Here is a 20,532-nt window from a genome sequence, read left to right on the forward strand (position 1 = left end):
ATAATTCAGATGATAGTTCATCGTCTGCATATTCTGGTTTGAAATAAGTAATGCTGGGCAAAAAGGTGCACATCATCCTCCCTGTCGAAACTGCATGCGTTGTGGTAGTTTTGTAAACACACCTTGAAGACTAACGCAGGAGGGAAAAAAATGGTTAAATTTGTTCTTTTTGTTTTCTTTGCACGCAAAAAGTATCCTTGAAACTTCAGTACATTACGGTTGAAACACTGATGTCACATGGACTGTTTTATCGATGTCCTTACTACCTTACTAGATCTTTAACGTGTCAGAATCAGTGATGCGCGGGTTGATCCAAAATGAGCGGGTATCTGCGGTCACCCGCGGTTACGAGTCATCCAAAAATATTTTGAATGATATTCGGGTCGCGGTCGGTCGGGTCGTTTGAAATAAAGATGCCAATTAAACCTTTGTAATTTTTATAGTACTAGACAATTTTCTATGAAATACATAGACCTACACTTTATTGGCTGAATAATATTTACCTTTTTAATGTTGAGGTTATTAACTGTTGAATAAATGCTGACGCGGAACAAAATGCCCGATTTCCCAACACGTTGAACTGAGCAATGCCATTGTACCATTTTAATAGGCTACTTTTAAACGCATATAGCTCAGTAATGTCAGTTTTATGTATTTTCTGAGAGGGGTGGGGTTTTTGTTGGGAAAGTCGGGGGAGAGACGCACACTTCGATTAGACTGGATAAACACATGCAGCATCTTAATTGTTAAGAAAATGGTATTCCTAATAAATGTCTCGAATATTTTGATTATGTCCAAGGCTTCTCTTTCTTTTTGGAATTATTAGACACATTTCACTGTCTTTTCAAATGCCTAGGTCTGTTTAATTTCCTTAATTTTAAAATTTCTAGCACTGTTTGTAAACGTTTATTCAAGCAATAATATATAAATTATCTCATGTATATGTATATATATCTCATGTATAAACCAGGGATTAAAAACAAATTCCAAAAACTGTATTTTTTCTTTACATTTCCAGAGAGCGAAACGAACAAAATTAAACATTACTTAATAAATTCAAGGCACTATAATTTCCTTATTCATTTGATACAACTATTATAGCTATACAATTAATATATATATAAAATAACATTATTTTGTCATATTCGTGATTCCTGAATTTATATATGAAAACTTAGTTTTGGAGTGCATTCGTTATGTTTGTATAAGAAAATTTGTTAACATAGTATTAAGTTGATTTAATATTCTTGATAATTTTTAGAAGTTAAAAGTTAAGAAAAAAAGGAATTAGCTTGTAGTCTATATATATTTAGGGCTATAGGCTAATCTTTTATTAACATTTATTACACTGTAGATATAAATAAAATAATTCTTGATCAAATTTAACATCGGAGAATCACTGACATAATTTAGAGTACTTCGAAAACTAAACTATTTAAATCTGTATAAAGAAAAGACAAAATAAATCACAACAAGAACAATCTGTATTTTTCTTGTAATCAAGAACATTTCTTTTGACAAAATACCTAATTAATGCCGAATGATGTTTGACAGTGAACGCATCTCCACCGTATATAATCGCTGGTGTCAGTTGCAAATATTAAACATGCGGGTCAGGAAGCGGGTCTGGTACAATATTTACTTTTTTTCTTTTTTTTTTTTGTGGTCCGAGTTGCGGGCAGGTTAGTTGAAAACGTTGGTCGGGTTCGGGTTGTTTATACATTGACCCGCGCATCACTGGTCAGAATACAATATTTCACATAAAATATATTTACATATAGTCCACAAGAGAAGAAAATAGTTACATTTATAAAAACTACCCCGTTCAAAAGTTTACATACACGTGATTCTTAATACTGTTTAGTTACCTGAATGATCTACAGCTGTTTATTTATTTATTTATTTTTGTGATAGTTGTTCATGAGTCCCTTGTTTGTCCTAAACCGTTAAACCACACGTCCTAAACTGTTAAATCCTTCAGGTCCCACAAATTCTGTGTTTTTTCAGAATTTTAGTGTATTTTAACTCTTTCCTAGCCTGGCAAGCCAGACCCACATAAATGTAGGGTCTGGGCACTCTCCATAGACAGGGCTCAACCGGAGGGGTGGGATAAACGGTTGTCTTTCAAACTCCTCGCCACGCAATAGGATAGCGCTACAACCAATCAGAGACTTAGTCGGTCAGGTGACGTAGTCAGAGCGACGAAGATTTTTAACAAAAATCAGTGCACTGTGCAGTCTGTCAGCTAAATAATAGACATAGATGGGCACTAAACCTTTAAAAGTAAACAAAAACATGCACAGACAAATCCAAATTACACCCTGCGGCTCGTGACGATACATTGATGTCCTAAGACACGAAACGATCGGTTTTTGCAAGAAAATGAACAGTATTTATATAATTTTCTTTTTACCTTTGATACACACCCACGTCCATCTGTCATGAGCACGAGTTTAGCATATCTATGATTCGACTCGTCACATGTGAACGCGCTTTGATGTAGTATACGCAAACACCGAAAGGGGAAATATGTAAAAAAAAAAGTCCAGGATGAGTTTGCGCAAGCAAACGTAATCTTTTTCAGCTTTAAATGGGTTTGAACAACCAGGACAAGCGCAAGTAATTACCATTTTGAATAGCCGCTATATCCACAATCTCTTGTGCTGTGTAAACAATGAGTGTCGTATACACGCCACAGATCGCTTCCGGTGTTTGCGTATTCTACACCACAGCGCGTTCAGATGTAACGAGCTCCTGCTCAGGACACATGGACGTGGCTGTGTATCAAAAGTAAAAAAATATATAAATACTGTTCAGTTTTCCACGCTTAATTCACGGAACCAGGAATTCATGTCTGACTGAACTTATGGTCGCAGGTCAGACGTCATCATGTTAAGCCCGCCCACCGACTCGTGATTGGCCCGGTACATCTTGGATTTTTCGGAAATTTAAGTGAATTGAGAGTAACTAGACTGACCTTAGAAGCAAATGTAATTTGCTGCCGCTAGGGGCGCGTCTAGATTCTAGGCTAACTCTTTCCAACAATGACTGAATGATTTTGAAATCCATCTTTTCACACTGAGGACAACTGAGGGACTCGTATGCAACTATTACCGAAGGATCAAACGCTCACTGATGCTTCAAAAAGAAACACAATACATTAAGAGCCATGTAGGCAAAATGAGAAAAATTAGTTCTTCATTTTGTTCAAAAGTTTACACCCCTGGCTCTTAATGTATTGTGTTTCTTTTTGAAGCATCAGTGAGCGTTTGAACCTCCTGTAATAGTTGCATATGAGTCCCTTAATTGTCCTCAGTGTGAAAAGATGGATCTCAAAATCATACAGTCATTACTGGAAAGGGTTCAAATACCCAAAAATGCTGAAAAACCAAAGAATTTGTGGGACCCGAAGGATTTTTCTGAAGAACAGCAGGCAGTTTAAATGTTCAGGACAAACAAGGGACTCATGAACAACTATCACTAAACAAAAAACACAGCTGTGGATCATTCAGGTAACAACACAGTATTAAGAATCAAGTGTATGTAAACTTTTGAACGAGGTCATTTTTATAAACTATACACTATATGTCATGTGAAATATCGTATTCAGGTCAGTACTAAATAAAAAAATAACAGGCTTTTTGTATGATCCCTCATATTTTGATAACAGAATTTACATTTTGCTGAATCTGCAAGGTGTATGTAAACGTTTGACTTCACCTGTATATATTCTTAATGCATTTTGACACCTTTGTCCACAGAGGCCACGCTCTGAGACGGTGAGGAGCTCTTTGCGATTATTAACGTCCAGCGCAAACCGGCTGCAGAGTGAGTGTAAGAAAGCGTCTCCCCTGGAGAGCTATCTCACGGCTGACGTGCAGTTGGTCACTCAGCAGGTCATCCAGTGCGCTTATGACATCGCCAAGGCTGCTAAGCAACTTGTTACCATAACCACCAAAGAGAACAACAACTGATCCTGCTTCCACCCATTTCCACCTGTAACGCAACCCTGACTGTTTTCCCCAAATGTTAGTTTACCAGTAATTATTAGATATGTCATATGAGTTGTTTTGTTTTTTAAAAAAATCTAAGGTGTACTTGCATGTTTATTTTTAAGTTAAGGTGTCTGTTGTCAGTGTTGTTTGGCTTAAAGCCATAACTAGCCTGAAATGCTCTTAAGGGTTGTGTAAGGACGTGCATACGTGTTGACCTGTGAAAGTATATATGACTGGAATCTAGATGGCAGTTGAGATGTTGTGGATTGAGAAGGATTTGAGCAGAAATGAATCAGCAATAGAGCAGCCAATCGTAGTAAATATTCAGTAAATGCCTGACTCTTTGCACTATTCTGAAAACTTTGACAGATTTTACCTCTTCACAATCAAACATGTAGTTCATTATTTGTGGTTGTCTGTGTTGCCTTTTAATTATGTAAAATCAAGCCTTTTCTATAATAATCTCGGTTTAATATTTAATATATAATGAAACAAAAAAACTATCTGTACAAAGCGTTCAGTTATTGTAGGTAGGCCAAGTTTAGATACAAATACAATACTTGTAATTATAAAGATGTCATATTAAGTACGATTTAGAAATGATTATATTTCATGTCCAAAGTTAAATGCCTTTTTCTCAGATACACCAGGTGGCTATAATTCAGATTTATCCACCTTATTATTCATTGTGGAAGTAAGCCGCTTCATAAGCCGCTATAGGAAAATAACGGGAAGAATAACAACGTGCAGTAAACGGTTAAACTCTTTGCACTACAAACCAGTGTGTTCGTAAATAAGATAATACATTAAAATAATATGGTACGACAAACCAGTTTGAAATATCAAGCTGTTTTGTACATGTATAAATAGCTGGATGTGGATGAGACATTGGATAGGGTGTATTGGAAAAAAATAAAAATAACTGAAGATGAGGAAATGTTAGTTAACCTTAGTTTAATCATATTTCATCAATGATTTGGAGATCATGGTACAGTATTTAATTACAGCTTCTTTCTTTCAATACACTGCAGATGAACAATCTTCACCAGCAGATACTGATACTGTGTTTGTGATAGTTTAGATGCGTTTTTGTTTTTTTTAGATGGTTCCTCTTATTGTAAGTTCAGTTCAGTGTTTGGGCAGCTCTTTTTATTTCCTCTTCAAGTATTTTGGTCTAGCCTGATCGGGTTAGTCTTACCAAACAGTTGTGCAGTGGACCGGTAGCTAAAGTTGAGTGTTTGTAGTTGTTCAGATGAACTGGTCTTCCACTCGTTAATGTTATTGCTATGCCTGTGGTTAAGAAGAAGATGTGTCCTTTATTTTTTAAATAAACTTAATTTATAATTTGAGATTCGATTGTTGCTCCAGGGTTTTTGTTAATATCAAAAACTGAGCCATATCAATAAAGTGAAAAAACAAAGTTCTAAACCTTGTCGCAAATTATTTCTACTAATAATAGTTCTTCTGTTCTGCTTGTTCTTTTTGTGTTCATATTTTAAAAACATTTTGTATGTCAAAATACATTCTCTTCATTGACTAATAGAAGTATACCATTAAAAATGTTAATTTGTGTTCCGAAGATGAACAAAGGTCTTACAATTTCTCTTTAATTAAAAACTTCTTTTTTTTTAGTCAGTGTTACTTATAATTGAAGCAATCTACTCATATTAAATGGGTGTTCTTTTTTGAATTTGCATATATATTACACTACCAGTCAAAAGTTTTTGAACATATTTTTAATGTTTAAAGAAATCTCTTCTGCTCACTAAGCCTGCATGTATTTGATCCAATTTTAAAATATTTTTCAATTTAAAATACCTGTTTTCTATTTGAATATTTTTTTTTAAATGTAATTTATTCCTGTTATTTCCAAGCTGAATTTTTAGCATCATTACTCCAAGTCACATGATTCTTCTAAAATCATTATAATATTCTGATTTGCTGCTCAAAAAACATTTTTCATTATTATGATGTTGAAAACAGTAGCATTTTTTTCAGTTTTTTTTTTTTTTTGATGAATAGTAGAATTCAGAAGAACAGCATTTATCTGAAATAAAAAAAATTTGTAACATTATAAATGTCTTTATCATCAATTTAAAGCATCCTTGCTAAATGAAAGTATTAATTTCTATGATCTTGTTTGAGATCAATTCTGATCTTTGGATCTTTCTATTCATCAAAGAATCCTGAAAAAAAAAGTACTTAACTGTTTTAAATATTGACATAATAATAATAAAAAATGTTTCTTGAACAGCAAATCAGCATATTAGAATGATTTCTGAAGGATCATGTGACACTGAAGACTGGAGTAATGAAAATTTTGCTTTAATCACAAGAATAAATTACATTTTAAAATATATTCAAATAGAAAACTTATTTTAAATGGTAAAAATATTTCAGAACTTGCAGAAAAGACTTCTTTAAAAAACAAAAATCTTACGGTTCAAAAACTTTTGACTGGTTGTGTATATTACATGTAGGTTTGCTCACACTGCTGACCAGTTAAAATTCTTGATTAGAAGTGAATGCAGTAGACAATGTATAACATTTTCTTTATTGAAAACCTTGTCAGCATTGAAATTCATCTATACAAATTAATCTACATATAAAAACACACCTACATACAAACTTTGAGAACTTACCCAAACAACTGTTCATAGAAGCCATAATGTAAATTATAAACATATATAAAAAGCATCTCTAAGGGGAAACCTGGCTCTCATTTAAGCACAAAGTGGCCGAGATCAACATGGACATAGATATCCCCGATTCCGAATGAAAAACAATGCTAGAAAATACTAGCATCTGATAGGGGATGTGGCACAAAGACTCTTCCTGTGAAGCGCTCTCATGTCCATGCTGACCGGGGTCTGCTGTGAATCTGCCATGACGAAAAATACATCAATTATTATATAATACAGCACTTAAAATCTAAATTACATATCCACCTTATTCTTCAACACGGAAGTACTCCAATGGGCAAGACTACCAGTCTAAACTGTAAAACTGCACTACAAACCAGTATGTTCATAATTAGAATAATATGTTAAAATAATATGGTTTACTATGGTATATTTGCAAAATCAAGCAGCAAAATGAGCAGTTTTGTACAGTTAAAAATAGCTGGGCACAGATGAGACTGGAAGCCAGACCCATGAAATTTACAAATGAAAAATAAGGTGGATAGACACTGTGTCTTTATTTTAATCTTCACTCACTCTCTCCTTGTAGCCCTGTCGAATCATTCTCTCTGTCTCAAGATGAAGCTCCTCCTCCTGCTGTCTAATTTCCTCCCTCTCTTGTAGTTCTTCTTGCTCTTGCCGTCGCTGCTCCTCCCACTGTTCTTTTCGCCTCTGCTCCACCTGTTGGCCAAATTCAACAATTGAAGACATTTATAACCCAACTCTTTGAGTGAATCTGCTATGTAGTGTCACTCTAAACAGACCTGTGAATTGATCTCCTGCATGCGAGAAGTGCGGGCTCCCTCCTGCTGCTCCTTCTCTTGGCGCAGGGTGAGTCTCTCTTGCTCCAGCAGCTGGATGAGCTCTTCTCTCCTCTGCAGAGACTCCTCCCTTGCCAGCCTGTTCTCCTTCATTCGTTCCTCCAACTGCTGCTGACGTCCTGTTAGGACCTACCAAACATTGATTAACAATATAGCATAGCATCCAAACGCACTCTAACTGTCAGCTACTTAACTATATTTCTTAAAAATATACAAATTTCTTAATAATATTACATGATTATTACATAATTGTATCCACCTTTTCTTTAACGCACAGGTAAGTCTATGGGTGAGACTTGCGGTTCATAAGCCGCTATAGAGAACTAACGAGAAGAAGAATAATGTGCAGTAAACGGTAAAACAGTTTGCACTTCAAACCAGTTTGCTCATAATTAAGATAATACATTAAAATAACATGGTAAGGCACGTGCCCACTCTTACAGGAAGAAAAAGGTGGATAATTCTATTTCAAAATCCAATTTAAAGTTTGAGTCATTTCTGTGCCATTGCAAAAATTACTGTTTTAAAACAGACATAGGCCATAAAAAAAAATAAAAAAAATTTATATATATATATATATATATATATATATACAGTCAAGCCCGAAATTATTCATACCCCTGGCAAATTCTGACTTGAAGTTACTTTTACTTTACTTTTATTCAACCAGCAAGTTTTTTTTTTTTGACAGGAAATGACACAGGCTTCTCCCAGAAGATAATAAGACGATGTGCAAGAGGCATCAGTGTGGAAAAAAATATTTCTCAGCTTTTATTTACATTTGAACAAAAAGTGGCATGTCCAAAATTATTCATACCTTTCTCAGTAATCAATAGAAAAGCCTTTATTGGCTTTTACAGCAATCAAACACTTTCTATAATTGCTGACCAGCTTTTTGCATGTCTCCACTGGTATTTTTGCCCATTCATCTTTAGCGATGAGCTCCAACTCCTTCAGGTTGAAGGGTCTCCTTGCCATCACCCTGACCTTTAGCTCCCTCCACAGATTCTCAATTGGATTTAAGTCAGGACTCTGGCTGGGCCACTGCAAAACGTTAATGTTTTTGTCTGCTAACCACTTCTTCACCACTTTTGCTGTGTGTTTTGGGTCATTGTCGTGCTGAAATGTCCACTGATGCCCAAGGCCAAGTTTCTCTGCAGACTGCCTGATGTTGTTGTTGAGAATTTGAATGTATTGTTCCTTTTTCATGGTGCCATTTACTGCGATTAGGTTCCCTTGTCCACCAGCTGAAAAACACCCCCAAAACATTAGGTTCGCACCACCATGTTTGACAGTGGGGATGGTGTTCTTAAGGTTGAAGGCTTCTTCTTTTTTTACGCCAAATGAAGGCTACATCATTGTGGCCAAACAATTCAATTTTTGTTTCATCTGACCATAAAACAGAAGACCAGAAGTCTTCTTCTTTGTCCAGATGAGCATTTGCAAAGGCCAAGCGGGCTTTTGTGTGCCTTATCTGGAGAAGTGGTGTCCTCCTTTGTCTGCGTCCGTGGAAACCTGCGATGTGCAGTGTCCTTTGGACTGTCAGTGTCAGCCTTGAGAAGTTGCCACCAGCAGATTCATCAGGATGGCCTTGGTGGTGATCCTTGGATTCTTTTTTACCTCTCTCACTATCCTCCTGGCCAGCACAGGTGTGCACTGTAGCCACTGGAACTTCAAAATATTTAGATATGATCTTATAGCCCTTTCCTGACTTGTGAGCACCACAATGCGCAGCCGCAGGTCCTCAGTGAGCTCCTTTGTCTTAGCCATGACTGTCCACAAACCAACAGTAGAGAGCTTCTGTTTTTCACCTGTTGAGTTGATTAAAACAGCTGTTCCCAATGAATCAGGGTAATTAGGATGCTTTAGAACAGCTTGGACTATTTTGGAATGGTATAGAACTTTGGATTTTCCCATAGACTGTGACAGTTTGCAACATGGACATGCCACTTTTTGTTCAAATGTACATCGTCTTATTATCTTTTGGGAGAAGCCTGTGTCATTTCCGGTCAAAAGAAAAACTTGCTGGTTGAATAAAAGTAACTTTAAGTCGGAATTTGCCAGGGGTATGAATAATTTTGGGCTTGACTGTGTATATATATATATATATATATATATATAATAAATATGTATATTGTAACAAAGTTTTCTGCATCAGATTTGATTTCCCATGACTATTTTCCACCCTCGCTCTTATTTTTGCTGCTATGACCTGGATATGAAATGATATTTAGCACTTACTTGCTATGTTACTATACTTGCTACTTTATCTATACTATTTTACATCTCAAAAGATTAAGGAACATTTATTTTCTCATTATATGATGCCAAAACTATGCTAAAGTATGTAAGTAAAGAGCACTGTTGGGGGGTTTGATTTAATAAAACCAAAGTATGTGACTGCTGATCTGCTGGCCGTCAGCCTCAGACAAACTGTGCACCGTCTCACCTCCCGCATGAGTCTCTCTCTGGCCCTCCTCTCTTTTTCCCACTCTGCCTCTCTCTTCTCCCAAACACGCTGAGCTTCCTCCCTGCAGGCGGCAAACAAAAACAGATCATGAATTCAACTTCCAGTTACAAACAAAGTTCTTAACAAACATCCTGACTGTACTCACCGATATAAAATATCAAACTCTGCCTCCCTCTCCCTCTCCAGCTGGAGCTGCTCCTCTATGACTCTCTTCATCCAAGCGGCGTCAGCAACAGCTCTCTCCCTCCTGGCTTTGTCCAGTCTTTGCTCCTCCACTTCTCCCTCCAGCAGCGCAGCCAGGATCTTGCGATCTGCCTCCTAGTGGACAGAAAAAGTATTGAAGTCACTTAGTCAGGACAAATTATATTCAGCTTCAGGGCAAGTTCAGTTCAGTTTTAGTTGTAACCTACCAGTTCCTCCTGCACCTGCTGTGCTCTCCTTTTTAGCTGAGCACGGTATTGTCGCGTCAGGAAATGCCTGCGGAAGCAGAGAACAGTTGCTTTAGGGAACTGCCAAACTGTGTAGTATTATTTAGTATTATTAAACTTTAGTATTACTTATACACTATTGTATTTTTTTAAGAATTATTTTTCATTTTAATTAAAATTTGGTCATTTTGTGATGTACTTTTGCCATTTTTATTATTTTTTAAATGGTTTTATTTTAGTTGTTAATTTTTGTACTTGCCAAGGCATCATCTAATTTTGATTTACTGTAGTTGTTTTTCATCTACAATTTATATTGTATTTTAGATTGGTCTAAATTAACGAATGTTTTAATAGTTAGTTTTAGTTAAATGGATAGTTCACCCAAAAATTTTAATTCTGTCATTTATTACTCATATTATTCATCTTCGAAACACAAATTAAAATATTTTGATGAAATCAACAATTCTTCTCCACATCAGACTTAAAGGAGAAGAATTGTTATTTTTTGTTTTCCACAGATTTTTTAACAATGTCCTCACCTACCTGGTTGGACCATGGTAAAAAATATCTTAATTAGCGTTCCAAAGATCCAACAAAGGTCTTACAAGTTTAGAACACCATGAGGCTGAGTTATTAATGACAGAATAGGGGTTATGCCCAACAGGCTTCCGTTTTCTGCTAAACAGGTCTCGTTGCTTCCGGTTCACGCGTTTTGCATATCCCTCTTTAAATATGAACATGATTTACTCAAGATTCATTCAAAGTAGACACTAAAAATGATCATAACCAATGTCCATCACATATGTGGATTGATATATAAAAGTTTTAAATTTTTATTCTTTTCACTAACATTTATATATAAATATCGAATGAAACGTCCACAATAAACAGCTGGCTTGTTTAACTGATTACCTTAAAAGTCCGTCGATATCGCCAGTATTTATTACGGCTATTAACACGTTCTCCGACAAGCGGAAGCAATGAGACCTGTTTTCCGGGGTTGGTCAGGTGACGTTCGACATATAGCCTATTTACATTTTTGGGTGAGCTATCACTTTAACATAGTTGCAGAAGAAATACATCCCTCAACATGTCTAAATATTTTACCCAAATTCAGTTTTCCTCCTGCTTTCCTCAATCCTCTTCCTCTCATCTTCTAGCCTCTCAAGCTCCCAGCGTTGAGACATCAGAGCCTCCTGTTCCTGCTTCAGACGCTCAGCCTAGAACAAAAAACTAAACTGAATGTACATTTGTGCCATCTATAGACCTTAAAAAGTTTTATTTTCTTGATACTGAATATACACAGTACTAAACACAAAAATTATTTAATTTACTTGAGTTTACTTGATCTTTATTGCCTTTGTTTTGGCATATTATTGTTGTTATAACAGACACAACTTGTAGCAATGCATTACAAGTCTATTCTACAGTAATTCCGTACTTCCTGTTCCCGTAGTTTGAGTTCCTCCATCTGTTTACGGAGGTCTTCAGCTCGCTTCTTTTCCTCTTGTCTTCTCTTCTCCTTGTCTTCTTTGATTCTCTCCAGAGCCTCCCGTCTTGTCCTTTCATATTCATTCTCAAAACGCTGTTTCTCCTCCTGAGTTCTCTCATCAGCCTGAATGTAACAGAACAGTGTTACATTTCAATTAACATTAAAAAACATTGTCCATGTTAAACAAAAAAGTCAAGTTCTTTATTTCCTTCTTCTCCAAGGATGCAACAACTATTATTTGCACACAAAACTCAATGTTACATGGTGCTTAACTGGGCAGCGTTCATGCATGAGCCAACATGGCAGCGCTGGCATTTAACACCTCCTGTGAACGTCTCACCTGTTTTCTCTCCTGCTCTTGAACCTGCCACTGGCTCACAACGTGATCTTTGTGCAATCCTGACTCCACCTGTATGCACAAACATTTGAGACACTGAGATGTCTGATTAAACAATGTTCCAGAAGTGGTTGCGTGTGTTTGGAACCAAATCCCGAGCTCAGAGTTACAAGTCAGTCATGGAAGAAACACATCACATGCCCTATTAACTTACAGTCATCTCTGGTTCTTGATTAAAAAAAACAACAACAAAAAATATTTAATTCCTTGCAAGAATGTTTCTGCTTCATGTTCATGTTCCAAGTTGATTACCACAGAAATTCTGACTTATATCTCAGCTTTTTTTTAAAAAAGGAAAAATCTTTTGTTTTTATTTCAGCACTTCTACTACTTTGCACAAGTTTGGTCTTGAAGTGACTCTCTTAAGCTCATCAAGGCTGCATTTAATTGATCAAAAATACAATAACAACTGTTATATTGTGAAATATTATTACAATTTAAAATAACAGTTTTCTATTTTAATATAGTTTGAAAATAATTTATTCTTGTGATGAAAAAGCTGCATTTTAGCAGCCATTACTCCAGTCTTCAGTATCACATGATCATTCGGAAATCATTTTAATAAGCTGATATGGTGCAAATGAAAGATTACTTATTATTAACAAGGCTAAACAAATGTGACCCTGGACCACAAAACCAGTCACAAGATTAAATTTTACAAAACTGAGATATATACATCATATGAAAGCTCAATAAATAAGCTTTCTATTGATGTTTGGTTTGTTAGGATAGGACAATATTTGGCCAAGATACATCTATTTGAAAATCTGGAATCTAAGGGTGCAAAAAAAATCTAAATACTGAGAAAATCACCTTTAAAGTTGTCCAAATTAAGTTCTTAACAATGCATTTTACTAATCAAAAATTACATTTTGATAGGTTTACAGTAGGAATTTTACAAAAAATCTTAATGTAACATGATCTTTACTTAATTTCCTAATGATTTTTAACATAAAAGAAAAATCAATCATTTTGACCCATACTATGTATTTTTGGCTATTGCTACAAATATACCCCAGCGACTTAAGACTGGTCCAGGGTCACAAATGTGCTTAATATTTTTATGGGAAACTTTGTTCACTTTTCTGCATCCTTGCTGATTCGAATTATTTCATTTCTTTAAAAAAAATTCTCGCTGACCCCAGGCTTTCATTATAAAAAATGTGTTTACTTACAAATGTGACCCTGGACCACAAAACCAGTCATAAGTAGTACAGGTATACAGTATTTGCAGCAATAGCCAACAATACATTGTATTGCACTGTACAAAAATCACTAGGATATTAAATAAAGATTATGTTCCATGAATTTTTTGTAAATTTCCTACCATAAACATATAAAAATTTAATTTTTGATTAGTAATATGCATTGCTAACTTTAAAAGTGATTTTCTCAATATTTAGATTTTATTGCAACCTTAGATTCCAGATTTTCAAATAGTTGTATCTCGGCCAAATATTGTCATATCCTAACAAACCATACATCAATAGTAAGGTTATTTATTCAGCTTGACCCTTACTAATTTGATAATAATAATGACCCTGACTGGTTTTCTGGTCCAGGGTCACAAGTGGTCTCTTAATAATACTCAGAACTAACTTACATCTCAAGTATTCTGCTTGAGATTCTTTTATTGATATAAAACTGACCTTCCGCAGTTCTGGGTTATTCTGCTTCCAGTGTTCCCTCAGCAGCTCCTGTGCAAGCTAAAAAAAAACAAATCAATCAATCAGACACTTTCAACTGTATAGCATAATATCATTTTAAGACAAGAGGTAATACTGTACATTTTTCCTCCTCTCTTCTCTGGCAGACCGGAGGGCATCTGTTTTTTCCACTAGCTGTCTGGTCAGTGTGTCTCTGTCTGGGCGAACATTTCTGAGCTCAGCCTCCAACTGGTCTCTCTCTTCCTGGAGCATTATCCTCAGACGCTCCCTGCGTTCCTCTAATTTCCGCTGCTTCTCCTCCTTCATTCGCTCTCGCTGAAATGCTGACATACTGAAATGGCAAAAAAAATAAAAAATAAAATAAAGTTTGTAACTTTGTTAGAGATACATTGTCTCTACCATTACCTTGAATGCAAAGCTAGTCCATATATTCAATTTTTCAGATTGTTCTATCATGCACTGTATTAGTGAAATCAACCAATCATAGTAATATTCATGATAAAGTATGAATTTATGAATAATGGTGTGTATTAAAACATAATCATTCATTCTTTATTTTTTTTTTTTTTACAAAGTTTCTATGCAGTTATTAAGATGAAAATATATTATATTTTGATTGCTATACATGTCTCAGATACCTATTTTAAATGTAAAATATGACATATTTCAGATTGTCCTATCACTCACTATATGCATAGGTATGCACTACCAGTCAAACGTTTTTGGACAGTAAGATTTTTAATGTTTTTTAATGAAGTCTTTTCTGCTCACCATGCCTGCATTTATTTGATCCAAAGAACAGCAAAAACAGTAAAATTTTGAAATATATTTACTTTCCAAAATAACTGTTTTCTATTTGAATATATTTTAAAATGTAATTTATTCCTGTGATTTTAAAGCTGATTTTTAGCATAATTACTCCAGCCATGTGATCCTTCAGAAATCATTCTAATATTCAGATTTTTTGCTCAAAAAGCATTTATTATTACTGTTGAAAACATAACATTATAAATGTCTTTATCATCATTTTTGATCAATTTAAAGCATGCTTTCTAAATTAACATATTAATTCTATAATTTCTTTACCAAAAAGAATAAATAAATAAAAATAAAATTATACTTACTCCAAGCATTTAAATGGTATAATGTATAATGTTACAAAAGCGTTTTATTTCAGATAAATGCTGATCTTTTTATTCATTAAAGATTCCTGAAAAAATATACACAAGTGTTTTAAATCCTAATAAAAATAATGTTTTGTGAACAGCAAATCAGCATATTAGAATGATTTCTGAAGGATCATGTGACACTGAAGACTGGAGTAATGATGCTGAAAATTTAGCTTTGATCACAGAAATAAATTACATTTTAAAATATATTCAAATAGAAAGCAGTTATTTTAAATAGTAAAAATATTTCCAAATTGTAAATTTTTTGCTGTACTTTGCTTTGCTGATCAAATAAATCAGAATCAGAATGAGCTTTATTGTCAGGTATGTTTACACATACTAGGGATTTGTTTTAGTGACAGAAGCTCCACAGTGCTACAGAATGACAGTACACAAGTATACAGGACAGACAATGTGCAAAAATAGCAAAGACATTTGAATGGAAGTAAGTATGTGCGTTAAATAAATAACTGAAAAATGAATAAAGAGTGTATAGTGTTGTATGTTCCACGATCAAGTGTTCATGAGGAAAGAAACTGTTTTTGTGTCTGGTCGTTCTAGTGCTCAGTGCTCTGTAGCGCCGACCGGATGGTAACAGTTCAAAGAGTGAGTGTGCTGGATGTGAGGGGTCCAGAGTAATTTTGCCAGCTCTTTTTCGTACTCTGGATGGTGAGCAGAAGAGACTTCTTTAAAAAAAAAAAAGAACGATATTTTTGTCGTTTTATTTATCGTTTGTTATTCAAGTCTCTGTTCAGCTATAACTGAAATGTGTGTCTTAATCTTACTATCTTGATGCTTTGAAAACTTGGCGGAAAAATTGCCGCATAGAGTTTCACACAGACTGATCCCAGAACATGCCATAATGTGTGCTTAAGTGTTCTCGGTTATAAACTTTATGCATAACTTCAAACAGTAAGGAATAATAAAACTAATTCATCATCGTAGCCAGACAGATTCAGGCAGCATCAGTACCTGCGCTGGAAGGACTGCCGTGAGCTCCATTGCGCCTGTTTGCTGCTGCGGACCTCCTGCTCTCTGAAATACTGAGAGTGCAGCTCCCACTGTTGCCTACAGCGAGCCTCCTGCTCCCTCTGCCGCACCAGCTGCCTCTCCAGAGCCCGCACACGACCCGGCCAGTGCGCTGAAAGCGTCGGTAAAGCCATGGATGTGCTGCTCACCCAGTCCGCGGTGGCAAGAGTTTACTTCTGAAGCTTTGTTTCTAACCGGACATTTATGATAGACCTTGACCTACAATCATCGGAGTAGTCGGTTTTAATTCACAAAACGCTGTTATTATAAAAATATGATTATTGCATATGACATGCGCTAATGCTTCAATTGAAGCTTATTGTGATCGCTGGCACTGCAAAAGACGTAAATTAGGCTCTTTCTAACTCCGTTGAAAGCTTTGAATTTAGCGCACTGAAGCGTTTAACTTCTGGTGTCCTCCTGATTCAAATGATTAATATGGAAACAAAACTGTAGTCAAGAGGAAAGCCGTTAAGGACATGGGACGCTTAAACAAAACACCAAAAAGGAAGCGTCCACTTGGTTACTGCGCTACTTCCTGGTTACCTACGGCGAGTAGTGAGGTACAAACAGGTCTGAATTGTCTGAGCGAAGCGATTTGTAATGGGGAAAAATTGTGGACTGCTTTAATTTGTAGCAGACACATAGAAATATGTCAAAGTTTACAGTTTAAACAAAATGTGGTAAATCAAAGTATTTCTATAATCTTAAAACAAGAGTAGGCCTATAAATGTAATACTTTTCTTAATGAATAATAAAAATAAAGAGTCAGAAGGGAATTCAGGCATGAATGAACGACAAAGACTTACAAAGAATCTTATGCTGCATTCCAGGCAGGTTTTTGAGCCCGTAAATCACAACTTCAAACCACGACTCACGACTTTGTAGCGTTCTAGGCAAGTCACACCAATCTGCCTGAGTGCATTTATTTGTCTTATATTATTATTTATTTGATTGCAACGTTATATTGTCCTAAGCTCTATTTTTCACCGTGTACCACTTGCATAAACACCGCATCCATAGGGGCTGCCATTGTTGTTTGTGACATCAGAGCTCGGAACTGGGAGTACATCGATTTAGTACGAGGTCACGGGGTTGACTGCTGTTCCAGTGCACTTTCACGGGTAGAAGGTTGGAAAAACACAGGTAACACATTATCCACCTTATTTTTCAATGCAGAAGTAAGCTGTTTTCTGTGAATGTGACTTCCAGTTCATTAGCCAAATAATGAGAAGAATAAAAAAGTGCATTAAACTGTAAAACTGCTTGTACTACAAACCAGTGTGTTTATAATTAAGATAATATATTAAAATAATGTGGTTAGACAAAATGCCCAAAATGTCTGGTATATTCGGCTTTTGCTTTCTACAGTTGCCATTCATTGTGTGCGTTTTTGTATTAAAGCCTTGTGCAGGACTGTTTTCTTAATCCTGCTCCTGCAAACATTCTAATATTGAATAATTTTCACGCATCATGGAGTCGCTATCAATATGCAGAGTATTTAAATTGCTTTGGATGCCGCTAGTGTTTGAGGCAGGGTTGCCAAATCCGCATTTTTCCCACAGAATGGGCTGATTTTAATCTGGCTGATTTTTTTTCTTACGTTTCTTTGAAATATTGCATAAATTCCATTTGACTGAAATGCTTTTATTAAAAACTTTTTGCATTCTATCTGTGATAAAACTGTGGTAGATATTAGTTTTGTGAAGGATGGCCACTGGTAGGAAGCTTTTTTTTAGCTGTGTTTATCTGCAAAATGGTGACTGTAAAATATAGTTTTGGTATGGAAATGACATATTTTGATACCAAAACTAGTGCTGCATTCCAGGCAGGTTTTTGAGCTCGTAAATTTCAACTTCAAACCACGATTCACGACTTTGTGTCATTCCAGGTAAGTTTATCATTATAAATTTGATTGCAACGTTATATTGTCCTAAAGTCTATTTTTCCACCGTGTTCTCCTTGCATAAACACTGCACTCAGAACTCGGAACTGGGTGGAAACTCATGGGTTTGACTGCTGCACCAGTGCACTTTCACGGGTAGAAGGTTGGAAAGACATGGGTTGCCTGGAACACGTCATAGTGCCGCGTTCCAGGCAACCCCTTACCCATGTTTTTCCAACCTTCTACTTGTGAAAGTGCAACGAAAAGGCAGTCTTCCCACCTGTGAACTCGTACTAGATCGATGTACTCCCAGTTCGAGTTCTGACGTAACATAGCCCGCAAAACAACAGTGGCAGCCCCTATGGATGTGATGTTTATGCAAGTGGTACACGGTGGAAAAATAGAGTTTAGGACAGTATAATGTTGCAATCAAATTAATAATAATATGAAAATAATAAATGCGCTCAGACAGTTTGGCATGACTTGTCTGGAATGCTACAAAGTCGTAAGTCATGATTTACGGGCTCAAAAACCTGCCTGGAACGCAGCATAACACTCTACTTTAGAAGATTAAATATTGATTAAAAGTGTGCAGTCAGCTGAGGTGTCAGTTAAAGAAGGGAATCTGATGGCAGTATTAATAAAGAGAGAATGACATGACTTTCTGGGTCATTGTGGGTTAAGCCTACTGATGGATGAATAAAACATTGCATGTGAATGTTTAATGCTGACCAGATAATCGTGTCTAATTGTCGTCAGAAAGACTCCCCGCTTAAACCTTTAATGTCAGTGACAGGGTAAAGGACATTTTAATTATTAACAAAATGAGGCCCCTAAACTTTCAGCAAAGACTTCAACCGGAGCTATGTTAGATTATTTTATTGTCTTCAAATAATCCACTAAGAAGCAATTGTAAATTTAAGGCACATGTTCTGCTTTTAATTCTTAACATTGTTTGAAGAGGGAAACACTTTTAGATGATTTCATGATGGATTACTTGTGTATTAGAGGTCCCATATTGTCAAAATCGAAATTTCCTGGTTTTTGTCATGATAACTGAGGTCTAGGGGCTATGTAACTACCATATGAGTTTCAAAGCAGTCAATCCACAGTAAACTGCACACAGCCTGCTTAAAGTAGCTGTTTCTTTTCACGAGACGCTGTGACTTCCGTAAAGATGTGACGTCCGATCTACTCAGTCACCGCCTTCAGTCACCACCCACAAACCACTGTCCCACCCTCCTTTTGTCAAACCCAGACAACAACGCATCCATTCCATTGTTGAGCAACAACAACACGAAAACAAGTCGAGAAAACGCTGTTCAGTCCATGGATGTCAGGAAACTACATCATTGCACAGGCTTCCGAACAACGTTAATATAAGAGACCAGTGGCACGTCAACTTCAGCCTCTTTCACACAGCGATTCCGGTAAATACACGGATAATGTGTCCCATGATTTGTTCCGGAGTTGTTTAATTTGGTTCATTCACAGTTGTTTTTCGGAATCTGTGCGTGCTTTACACACAACCCATAAAGACAACCCATAAAGACATGTGACATTTGGATGTGAGATGTAATGCAACACGTACGTTTCACTAAACCTAAACTAACCTGAACAAACTGTGCTTCAGCGCTGATAGTGAGGAGCTGGCTCTGCCCGATCGCCGCTTCATTCCACTTTGCACGTATTTTTTCGTTGTGAAGAGTCGCATGATAACGTGCATCATCACTACAACACTACCTTTATGGTTCTGGCTTTTGTTCACACAGCGCTCGTTCCCGTAATTTTCCAGAATCAGCGCGCATTGTGAAAGGGGCTTTACTGAAGCAACAGTTATGTAGCTTACTGCATTCGGTGTTTGAAAAAGAAAAAACATTAATGATCATTCTGAAATATCCTGTTGAGTATCAGCAAGCTAGGCTCTCTCTATGGCTCTGAGCTCGCTTACAGCATACATGACGTAGTTACCTGTGGTTGGCCTGGCTGTGCGTCACTCAGAAAACAACAGGCCAATCAGAAGAGAGGCTCATGAATATTAATTAGATGGGCCAAAATCGACCTGTTTTTGACAGATCTCCTAAAAAAGGAGCTGTAAAAATATATTGAGATGGATTTTGGCACTTATACCGCAAATATATATTCTTAAGGACATCAACAACTAAAATAAACCTCCAGAAATGTGTACAATATGGGACCTTTAAATGATCAGCCAAATTCAACCTTTTAATATGCCTAAAGCTAAACCTCAATAAGAGAAGTAACAACTATAGAGAGCTTGTTGTTCAATATTTTACTTTACTTATAATCATCCTTTTGCACAGACCGTAATTATAAATGGACTCTTTATACAGACTGTGATGATGCGTTTCAACAGTAATTGGGATCGTAAATCCTATAAAGATGTTTTAAAAAGTACATGTATATTTTTAACACCATTCATTGAATTATAGTACCTTTACACCAGATTACAAAAAAGGGAGTGACTTCTCTTCTCA

At 36.1% G+C, this 20,532-nt stretch overlaps 2 protein-coding genes across 2 annotated transcripts in view; one reads left to right on the forward strand and one right to left on the reverse strand.

The window, feature by feature from the left end:
• The window catches only part of git2a (G protein-coupled receptor kinase interacting ArfGAP 2a), a 32,995-nt gene extending 27,580 nt beyond the window's left edge, over positions 1-5,415 (forward strand). Inside the window, 1 exon segment of the mRNA XM_073840539.1 lies at positions 3,762-5,415. Coding sequence (XP_073696640.1) covers positions 3,762-3,974 — 213 coding nt within the window. The 3' untranslated portion in view covers positions 3,975-5,415.
• Positions 5,416-6,535: 1,120 nt separating this feature from the next.
• tchp (trichoplein, keratin filament binding) lies at positions 6,536-16,660 on the reverse strand. The gene is made up of 12 exons (XM_073841075.1): positions 16,093-16,660; positions 14,072-14,282; positions 13,934-13,990; positions 12,228-12,296; positions 11,837-12,010; positions 11,503-11,615; positions 10,378-10,444; positions 10,113-10,285; positions 9,947-10,028; positions 7,441-7,626; positions 7,214-7,357; positions 6,536-6,876 (listed from the first exon to the last, which is right to left on the reverse strand). The coding sequence occupies exons 1-12, from the start codon at positions 16,281-16,283 to the stop codon at positions 6,844-6,846; spliced, it is 1,500 nt and encodes a 499-aa protein (XP_073697176.1). The 5' UTR covers positions 16,284-16,660; the 3' UTR covers positions 6,536-6,843.
• Positions 16,661-20,532: the final 3,872 nt, after the last annotated feature.

The sequence above is a fragment of the Garra rufa genome, chromosome 5, assembly GCF_049309525.1.
Source record: "Garra rufa chromosome 5, GarRuf1.0, whole genome shotgun sequence".
In the NCBI taxonomy this organism is placed as follows: domain Eukaryota; kingdom Metazoa; phylum Chordata; class Actinopteri; order Cypriniformes; family Cyprinidae; genus Garra; species Garra rufa.